The sequence below is a fragment of the Piliocolobus tephrosceles genome, chromosome 2, assembly GCF_002776525.5.
Source record: "Piliocolobus tephrosceles isolate RC106 chromosome 2, ASM277652v3, whole genome shotgun sequence".
Lineage (NCBI taxonomy): Eukaryota > Metazoa > Chordata > Mammalia > Primates > Cercopithecidae > Piliocolobus > Piliocolobus tephrosceles.
Genome location: NC_045435.1, coordinates 50,926,038 through 50,936,988, shown reverse-complemented (window position 1 = coordinate 50,936,988; position 10,951 = coordinate 50,926,038). Strand labels below are relative to the sequence as shown.

The 10,951-nt window shown below is 47.2% G+C and overlaps 1 protein-coding gene across 1 annotated transcript in view; it reads left to right on the top strand.

Annotated features, from left to right (window-relative positions):
- Nucleotides 1-7,166: 7,166 nt before the first annotated feature.
- BRK1 (BRICK1 subunit of SCAR/WAVE actin nucleating complex) overlaps nucleotides 7,167-10,951 on the top strand; it is a 12,835-nt gene continuing 9,050 nt past the window's right edge. The window contains exon 1 of the mRNA XM_023218463.1: nucleotides 7,167-7,389. Within this exon, the coding sequence (XP_023074231.1) occupies nucleotides 7,272-7,389 (118 nt within the window). The 5' untranslated portion in view covers nucleotides 7,167-7,271. The remainder of the gene's footprint in view (nucleotides 7,390-10,951) is intronic.

The window sequence follows — 10,951 nt, the reverse complement described above, 5'->3', positions numbered from 1 at the left end:
TGTTAAACCTGAGAGTACCTGTAATCCCAGCTATCTGGGTGGCTGAGACGGTAGACTTCCTGAGCCCAGGAGTTCAAGACCAGTCTGGGCAACATAGTGAGATGCGCTGCTCAAAAAGAAAACAAAAAAATCTCAAGAGTAATTTTGTCTCATTCTTATAATTTTGTCTCATTCTTTTTTTTTTTTTTTTGAGATGGAGTCTTGCTCTGTCACCCAGGCTGGAGTGCAGTGGCCGGATCTCAGCTCACTGCAAGCTCCTCCTCTCGGGTTCATGCCATTCTCCTGCCTCAGCCTCCCGAGTAGCTGGGACTACAGGCGCCAGCCACCTCGCCCGGCTAGTTTTTTGTATTTTTAGTAGAGACGGGGTTTCACCGTGTTAGCCAGGATGGTCTCGATCTCCTGACCTCGTGATCCGCCCGTCTCGGCCTCCCAAAGTGCTGGGATTACAGGCTTGAGCCACCGCGCCTGGCTTGTCTCATTCTTATAATACACTTTTGCCATATTAGTGAAGGAGTGATTTGACAACTTTGTGATCATCACTTAAAATAATGACCCTGGATGGCTGAGGGAAGGGAGGAGTCTACCCAGCTGATGTCTGTATTCCCAGTACCTGGATATTGCCATGCCTGGCAGTGTGCAGTATTTGTGGGGGGAAGTAACTAATGGCCTACTTGGCCTTCCCTTGTACACCCAGAATTGCCCTTGCATTTTACACACTATAGAACACACACCACAAATAAGACTTGTCACCTTTGGTCTGGTTCTTTGGGTAAAGCTGATGGAGAGAGACTGAGGGCCTGAGAATAGGGTCAGGCAAGATCCTGATTTAGAAGACACACACCCACTGTCTGTGCATGTGCACCTTGTGGAAGAAGAGGTAAGTGGAGAAGAGTGTGGAGGGTGTGTCAGAACATGAAGAGAGGGGCACAGAATAGTGAGACTTGGAAGAAACACAAATGATTTTGAATTACAAAACTTTTTTCTCCAGTTAGTTCATTTTCATTTCCATCTTTTTTTTTTTAATGGAGTCTCACTGTATCGCCCAGGTTGGAGTGCAGTGGCTTGATCTAAGGTCACTGCAAACTTCACCTCCCGGGTTCTAGCGATTCTCCTGTCTCAGCCTCCCGAGTAGCTGGGATTACAGGTGCCTGCAACCAGGCCCAGCTGATTTTTGTATTTTTAGTAGAGATGGGGTTTCACCATGTTGGCCAGGCAGGTCTTGAACTCCTGACCTCGTGATCTGCCCGCCTCGGCCTCCCAAAGTGCTGGGATTACAGACGTGGGCTACCACACCCAGCTTTATTTCCCTCTTGAATAAAAAAGACATTTTTATTTTAAAAGAAAACAGTCGTTTTTATTGAGGTTTTAATTGCACAGTGGTTTTTTCGTTGTTGTTGTTTTGTTTTTTAAATGAAAGTCCTCAATGCAAAATTGTATGTTTAAAAATTACTGGATAGATAGGGCTTCATACTGTTAAGAATTTGAAGGCCGGGCGCGGTGGCTCAAGCCTGTAATCCCAGCACTTTGGGAGGCCGAGACGGGCGGATCACGAGGTCAGGAGATCAAGACCATCCTGGCTAACACGGTGAAACCCCATCTCTACTAAAAATTACAAAAAACTAGCCGGGCGCGGTGGCGGGCGCCTGTAGTCCCAGCTACTCGGAAGGCTGAGGCAGGAGAATGGCCTGAACCCGGGAGGCAGAGGTTGCAGTGAGCTGAGATCTGGCCACTGCACTCCAGCCTGGGCGACAGAGCGAGACTCCGTCTCAAAAAAAAAAAAAAAAAAAAAAAAAGAATTTGTATGGGCTGGGTGCAGTGGCTCACACCTGTAATCCTAATACTTTGGGAGGCTATGGCGGGCAGATCACCTGAGGTCATGAGTTCAAGACCAGCCTGGCCAACATGGTGAAATCCCATCTCTACTAAAAATACAAAAATTAGCCAGGCGTGATGGTGGGTGCCTGTAATCCCAGCTACTCGGGAGGCCGAGGCAGGAGAATTGCTTGAACCAGGAGGCAGAGGCTGCAGTGAACCGAGATCGTGCCATTGCACTCCAGCCTGGGCGACAGAGTGATACTCTGTCTCAAAAAAAAGAAAGAATTTGTACAACAGTCTTCTGTGCAGTCTGCCCAGCTCTAAGGGATGTGTTCTCAGAAGTGCCATTCACCATCACCTCTAAGTCTGATAGTATGCTCCATATGGAAAACCAGAATGTGATCTGTATCATCCAGTGCTCAACATTCTGGTTGCACTGTTCAGGGATTCTCATGACAATAGCCACATTTACTCTGCCAAAAGCTGATTCAATGCTTTCAAAGCAGGCAGCAACACTGCTATGGTGCACAAACTGTATCCACCCTTAGATGTCTCAGCACATGTTCCATTTATTATGGCAGTAATATGGTGTCACGAAGTGTTAGTAGGAATTTGAAATACTGACTTAACAGGCCTAGCTGTGCCAATGATGGTCCAAGTGCATATGACTGCAAAGGAGGCTCAAATGACCAGGCTTAATGTAAGTGCTATATTTCTTCAAGCTTTGATTCCACATTGATTCTTACACCTGAAGTCATCAATGAGATCCCCAAGTTCTGTGAAGTGTATGGCCAACTCAAAGTGAAGACAGGGGCTCGGCACGGTGGCTCATGCCTGTAATCCCAGCACTTTGGGAGCCTGAGGCAGGCGGATCACTTGAGGTTAGGAATTTGAGGCTAGCCTGGTCAACATGGCAAAACCCCGTCTCTACCAAAAAATACAAAAATTAGCCGGGCATGGTGACTCATGCCTGTAATCCAAGCTATTCAGGAGGCTGAGGCAGGCAAACTGCTTGAACCCAGGAAGCAGAAGTTGCAGTGAGCTGAAATCGCACCACTGCACTCCAGCCTGGGCAACAGAATGAGACTCTGTGTCAAAAAAAAAAAAAAAAAAAAAAAAAAAAGTGAAGACAGGGACCTGGTTTCCCTATGTTAACTGTAGCACTCCTTGTTGCACCAACAACATTCCGAAAGCTGGCCTCTGCAGCCCTGTGTCACTCATCAGAAACAATTCCTACAATGAAGAACCATCATGCTAGCAAACCCATAACTGGAGGACTGTCTGACAGCAAGCTCTGTAAAGCATTTAGGAAAAGGCTCCTGAGGTCCACAGGAACCATCTTCACTCAAGAACAGCATCATATCCTTGAGTCATTTGGAATTACACGGGAGATTCTGGAACAGGTGTATAGGAAGTCAAGCAAAAGGACAAGACTTGAGTCTGACTTGTCCATGGAAGATGATCATTAAAAAAAATTGTTGGATATAGTTTTCTGCCATCTGCATAATAAGAAAATATAAACTGATCCTGAGTGCATGCTTTATGAAGAGCTAGGCATTGTGCTTAGTGTTTTATTTATACTTTGTCACATAATCCTCCAACAATTCTAATTCATCAATGTTATTATCCTTGAATTACATATAAAGACACCAAAGCTCAGAGAGGTGAAATGACTCCTGGATGGTAGATTTAAGATTTCAGACCATGATGTAATACCTTTATTTTTATTTTATTTTTTTGAGACAGAGTTTCACCCTTGTCACCCAGGCTGGAGTTCAATGGTGCAATCTCGGCTCACTGCACCCTCTGCCTCCCAGGTTCAAACAATTCTCCTGCCTCAGCCTCCCTAATAGCTGGGATTACAGGCGCCTGCCACTACCCTCGGCTAATTTTTTTTTTTTTTCTGTATTTTTAGTAGAGACAGGGTTTCACCGTGTTAGCCAGGATGGTTTCGATCTCCTGACCTCGTGATCCACCCGCCTCGGCCTCCCAAAGTGCTGGGATTACAGGCGTGAGCCACCGCGCCCAGCCCTTATTTTTGATTTTCAAATGAGAAACTTCTTCCTGGCTTCCTTCCACAGGGTTTGTGAGGGTCCAGTGAGGTAATAGCTATAAGAGCATATTTAGGCCAGGCGCGGTGGCTCAAGCCTGTAATCCCAGCACTTTGGGAGGCCGAGACGGGCGGATCACGAGGTCAGAAGATCAAGACCATCCTGGCTAACACAGTGAAACCCCGTCTCTACTAAAAAAATACAAAAAACCAGCCGGGCGAGGTGGCGGGCGCCTGTAGTCCCAGCTACTTGGGAGGCTGAGGCAGGAGAATGGCGGGAACCCGGGAGGCGGAGCTTGCAGTGAGCTGAGATCCGGCCACTGCACTCCCGCCTGGGCGACAGAGCGAGACTGTCTCAACAACAACAACAACAACAAAAGCATATTTATAGGTTATAAAATCCTCTACTGGGGTAAATAACTGTTACTAATGGTTTCGTCCCAATTAATGCTAATACTAGTAGTAATCTGCCTCTTCAGCCACTTTTTTTTTTTTTTTTTTTGAGACAAGGTTTCACTCTGTAATCCAAGCTGAGTGCAAGAGTGCAATCACTGCTCACTACAGCCTTGACCTCCCTGGGCTCAGGTGATGCTCCCACTTCAGCCTCCCAAGTAGCTGGGATTACAGGCACATGCCACCATGCCTGACTAATTTTTCTATTTTTTGTAGAGACAGGGTTTCACTGTATTGGCCAGGCTGGTCTCAAACTCCTGGCCTCAAGCAATACACCAGCCTCAGGCTCCCAAAGTGCTAGGATTAACAGATGTGAGCCACCAGACCCAGCCACTCAGCCACCTTTTTTCTTTTCTTTCTTTTTTTTTTTTTTTTTTGAGACGGAGTCTCACTCTGTCGCCCAGGCCGGAGTGCAGTGGCCGGATCTCAGCTCACTGCAAGCTCCGCCTCCTGGGTTCACGCCATTCTCCTGCCTCAGCCTCGCGAGTAGCTGGGACTACAGGCACCCGCCACCTCGCCCGGCTAGTTTTTTGTATTTTTTTAGTAGAGACGGGGTTTCACCGTGTTAGCCAGGATGGTCTCGATTTCCTGACCTCGTGATCCGCCCGTCTCGGCCTCCCAAAGTGCTGGGATTACAGGCTTGAGCTACCGCGCCTGGCCACCTTTGTTATTTTTAATAAAAAGCATTTACTGGCCGGGCACAGTGGCTCACGCCTGTAACCCCAACACTTTGGGAGGCTGAGGCAGGGAGATCATCTGAGGTCAGGAGTTCGAGACTAGCCTGACCAACATGGTGAAACCCCGTCTCTACTAAAAAAAAATATATATATATATATACACACACACACACACACATATATGTGTATATATACACGTATATATACATACACACACACACACAGAAATCAGCTGTGTGTGGTGGTATACACCTGTAGTCCCAGCTACTTGAGAAGCTGAGGAAGAATTGCTTGAACCTGGGAGGCAGCGGTTGCAGTGAGCCGAGATCCAGCCACCGCACTCCAGCCAGAGCAACAGAGCTAGACTCTGTCTCAAAATAAAAGAGCATTTACTGCATGCCAGATTGTAAATATTCCCTAAAACGAGAATAAAATTGTTCATATTCCACTACCTTAGCAAAGCAGATACTGACTTTTTTGGTAGATCCTTCTTGTCCTCAAGCAGACATTTTCCCATAGTTGCAATTAAAGAAAAATGTGGGCCAGGCAGGATGGCTCATGTCTGTAATCCCAGCACTTTGGGAGGCCGAGGTGGGCAGATCACTTGAGGTTAGGAGTTCGAGACCAGCCTGGCCAACATGGTGAAACCCCGTCTCTACTAAAAAATACAAAAAATAGCTGGGTGTGGTGGCAGGCACCTGTAATCCCAGCTACTTGGGAGGCTGAGGCAGGAGAATCACTTGAACCCAGGAGGCAGAGGTCACAGTGAGCCAAGATCATGCCATTGCGCTCCAGCCTGGGCATTGACAGAGAAACTCCGGCTCAAAAAAAAAAAAAAAAAAAAAAAAACAAAGAAAAGGAAGGAAGGGAGGGAGGATATTTTGTTTTTCCCCTTAATTTATTGTATTTGTTTTCATATTGCTTGTGTTCATAATTAGCATTTAAATGACTGCATAATAGGCTGGGCGTGGTGGCTCATGCCTATAATCCCAGCACTTTGGGAGGCCGAGGTGGGCAGATCACTTGAGGTTAGGAGTTCCAGACCAGCCTGGCCAACATGGTGAAACCCCCTCTCTACAAAAAATACAAAAATTAGCCAGGCGTGGTGATCTGAAGCTGTAGTCCCAACTACACTGGAGGCTGAGGCTGGAGGATAGCTTAAGCCCAGGATTTTGAGGCTGCAGTGAGCTACGATCATGCCATTGCATTCCAGCCTGGGCAATAGTAAGACCTTGTGTCAGGCCGGGCGCGGTGGCTCACGCCTGTAATCCCAGCACTTTGGGAGGCCGAGGCAGGCGGATTGTCTGAGGTCAGGAGTTCAAGACCAGTCTGGCCAGGATGGTGAAACACCGGCTCTACTAAAAATACAAAAAAATTAGTCGGGCGTGGTGGTGTGTGCCTGTAATTCCAGCTACTTGGGCAGCTGAGACAGGAGAATCGCTTGAACCCGGGAGGCGGAGGTTGCAGTGAGCCGAGATCACGCCACTCCAGCCTGGGCGACAGAGCGAGACTCCTCTCAAAAAAACAAAAAACAAAAAGCAAAACCTTGTCACAAAGGCACAAATTTCCTTCTGAAAGGGATTGTTCCAGTTTGCAGTGTGCCCACCTATTTATGACCATGTCATTTTTTAGACTCCATCTAAAAAAAAAAAAAAGACTTGTATTTAGTATGTTTTTTTTTGAGATGGAGTCTCGCTCTGTCCCCCAGGCTGGAGTGCAGTGGCGCGATCTCCGGCTCACTGAAAGCTCCGCCTCCCGGGTTCACGCCATTCTCCTGCCTCAGCCTCCTGAGTAGTTGGGACTACAGACGCCCGCCACCGCGCCCGACTAATTTTTTGTTTTAGTAGAGATGGGGTTTCACCGTGGTCTCGATCTCCTGACCTAGTGATCCGCCCGCCTCGGCCTCCCAAAGTTCTGGGATTACAGGCGTGAGCCACCGCGCCCGGCTATTTAGTGTCATTTAATCGACTGTGCCCATCTTACTGCGGACACTGAGCCTGGAGCAGTTGAGGGAGACGGCAAGACCCCCCACGAGCCCGTTTAACACCATAACGCGCGTGCACTACAACCTCGCCTCCGGAGTCTAGGCTTCTGTTTTCTACAGCGTGGGAGTAGAGAGCAAACGCCGGAGAGGACGTTACATTGCACAGGCGTATCACACAGTGGCCGAGAATTCGTGGGCGCTCCAGAGGATGGGTGTGGGCTGGTGGCGCAGGCGCGCTAGAGGCCTGTAGGGTCGGGGCGCCTGCGCAGTCGCTCTTCCTCAGGCGGCCGCCATGGCGGGACAGGAGGATCCGGTGCAGCGGGAGATTCACCAGGACTGGGCTAACCGGGAGTACATTGAGATAATCACCAGCAGCATCAAGAAAATCGCGGACTTTCTCAACTCGTTCGGTCAGCGGGCCAGCAAGGGGAGGCGGGGAGGAGGGAGGCCGCGAGGCGTTTGGGCTGGGGCTCCGGGGAAATGCTTTGAGAGAACTACCGGAGCCTTCGGCTGTTGCGGGTTTTCACTTCCTCCTTCAAGTCCCACCTTCTCCCTCCCGCCCTGACCCTCAGGCTCCGCTGGACAGTCTCTGTAGGGTTATCCTGCCCTACGCTGAGCTCGTGGCTTCCTGCCATCCCCCTGGACCCATTCTACAAGTCCTTTTCCCAGACGCGTCAGGCAGCCCCATCCTCGCTCCGTGGTTCTCCTAAGTGGTCTCCCTGCCGCCTTTGTACTCTACATCCATTCCAGTCCCCACTTTGCACTCAAAGTGAGCATCCGGGACCGTGTCACTGCTCTGTTTGAGGACTGTCAACGGCTCCCCATCTTCAGGATCTGCTTGAAACCCTCTAGCGTCATGCCTTTTAGTTGGACCCGTTGTCAACCACTCCCGTCTTGTCCATTTCTTCCTGTCTCCTGTGTGTGCTGCGGTGAGAGTAGTTGGAGATGAGGTCAGAGGGATGCCAGGATCTTGTAGGATCTTGGAAGTCCTCTCTGTATTGCTAGTATATAGCTTGTGGTAGGTGTTCTGTCTACTTCTAGCCCGTTCCTCAGAGCTAATACAGGTCGGGTGCCTTCAGCAGAAAGACATCTTTACCAGAGTCTTTGCTAGGCATGGCCTGCTCGTGACAGCCTTAAATTCTTGTGAACAGCAAGCAAAGTAATCAAGACTCCTACCCCTTCTTCTCCAAGTGTTTAAGAGAACTTGGCACTGGTTAGACTTTCTTGTGTAATTACAGGATATAGGGATGCATCTAGTGAGCTTTTCTTCAACTAGTGTACTTTGGAAAAATTTTTAAATGAATTATTCTCTAGCTAAAGGAATGATGGCCTTAGGAGTGTAAAGGTGACAGAGCAAGAGATTGTCAGAAAGCATCAGCGAGAGATACTAGAGCTCCATATGAGGCCCTCTCTTAAGGCATAGTGGGAGACACAGAATAAGAACCACTTCTTACATTCAAAGAAGTTCTAATCTTGAAGATGAAATAATGACAACTTCAGAACAAAGAAGAGCATCATTTTTGTATTAAAGTATTTTCATACAGGGTGTATAGGACTATAATCATGGCTGGGTTCAATGGCTCATATCTGTAATCCCAGCACTTTGGGAGGCCAAGTTGGGAGGATTGCTTGAGCCCAGGAGTTCAAGACCAGCCTGGACAACATGGCCAGATCCTATCTCTACAAAACAACAACAACAACAAAAAGTTGGGCATGGTCATGCATACCTGTTGTCCCAGCTACTCGGGAGGCCGAGACAGGAGGATCACTTGAGCTCTGGAGGCAGTGAGCCATGTTCATGCCACCACACTCCAGCCTAGGCAACAAAGTAAGACGCTGTCTCAAAAAAAAAAAAAAAAAAATCCTGAGTTGGATTCTAGTAATGTAATTTCATTTCTGAGAACAGAATTGTACCAGTAAACTTTTAATTCATTATGTTTATCTTTGACATAGTCTTGGTATATCATACCCATTAAATTTATAGTGAATGAGTCTTGGGACTGACTGAAAATTGAAAAGCTTAAGCTTAGGATTTGCAAAGGAGAAATGTCTCTTTTCTTGCTTGATAGGCAAGGAGATAATCAGCTCAGAGATTATGTCTGATTTGTAAGAGTCACATTTTATGATGAGATGGAGAGTAAAGACTTTTTATTTGGGCTTTCCAACAAATTCTTTTTTTTTTTTTTTTTTTGAGACAGGGTCTCACCCTAGTCCAGGCTGGAGTGCAGTGGCATGATCACAGCTCACTGCAACCTCGTCTTCCTGGGCTCAAGCTATTCTCATGCCTCTGCCTCCTAAGTAGCTGGGTTTACAGGTGTGCACCACCACGCCTGGCTGATTTTTGTGCTTTTTAAAGTAGAGACAGGTTTTGGCCATCTTGTCCAGGCTAGTCTCAAACTCCTGAGCTCAAGTGATCCACCCACCCCAGCCTCCCAAAGTGCTGGGATTACAGTCGTGAGCCACTGTGCCCTGCCCCCAATAAATTGTAAACTAAGGAATTAGACATACAGAAGTCCAGTCTTTTGGAGCCAAAATAAATGACTTCCCTTAGCTTAGATCATTATCCTCCCTTAAAGTGATGATAATGGCCAAATGTTTGGAGTAATTACTAGGTGGTTTTTAAAGATTTTAGAAAGTGAATTTAGAGAAAATAACAATTAAATACAACTAAGTAAGAAGAGAATTATAATGCAGGATTTACAGTCAAAGGAATTTGACTTAGTAGTTAGGTGTACCTGAGTCAGGTTCTTAAAGATTGGCATGGTGGCTCATGCCTGTAATCGCAGCACTTCCGGAGGCTGAGGCGGGCGGATCACCTGAGGTCGAGTTTGAGATCAACCTGGCTGACATGGTGAAACCCTGTCTCTATTAAAAATACAAAATTAGCTGGGTGTGGTGGTGCACACCTGTAATCCCAGCTACTCAGGAGGCTGAGGCAGGAGAATCGCTTGAACCGGGGAGGTGGAGGTTGCAGTGAGCAGGGATTGTGCCACTGCACTGCAGCTTGAGCGAAAGATTAAGACCCCGTCTCCAAAAAAAAAAAAAAAAAAGAAAGAAAGATTGACAATATCACAATGCAAGAATTTAGAAAAGACTCCACAAGCTGCAAAACTGGATAAATTTTAAGGATAGACTTGAGTATGTTTTCTTGGTATTGGTTGATTTAGGATGACTGTGTATGGGATATTTTTTTCCCATCCTAAGCCATTAGCAGGCTTGTACAATTGTCCCTTGAACAATACATGTTTGAAGTGCAGGGATCCATTTACAGGTAGATTTTTTTTTGAGACAGATTTTCACTCTGTCACTTAGGCTGAAGTGCAGTGGCATGATCTCGACTCACTGCAACCTCCACCTCCTAGGTTCATGTGATTTTCTTGCTTTAGCCTCCCGAATAGCTGGGACTACAGGTGTGTGTCACCATGCCTGGTTAATATTTGTATTTTTAGTAGAGACAGGATTCGCCATATTGGCCATGCTGCTCTTGAACTCTTGGCCTCAAGTGACCCACCTCTGTTCAACCTCCCAGAGTGCTGGGATTACAGGCATGAGCCACTGTGCCTGGCCATAGGTGGATTTATTGCAATAAAAGTTATATAGTATGCCTGCCTCTCCTGCCTCACCTTCCACCTCTGCCACCCATGAGGTAGCAAAACCACCTCTCTTCCTCCTCCTCTTCCTCAGCCTAACTTAGCAGGAAGACAATGAGGATGAAGACCATTATGATGATCCACTTCCATTTAATGAATAGTAAATATATGTCCTTTTCCTAGTGTGTTTTTTTGGTTGTTTGTTTGTTTTTTGAGATGGAATCTCACTCTGTCACCCAGGCTGGAGTGCAGTGGCGTGATCTCGGCTCACTGCAAGCTCTGCCTCCCGGGTCATGCCATTCTCCTGCCTCAGCCTCCAGAGTAGCTGGGACCACAGATGCCCACCACCACGCCTGGCTAATTTTTTTTTTTTTTTTTTTTG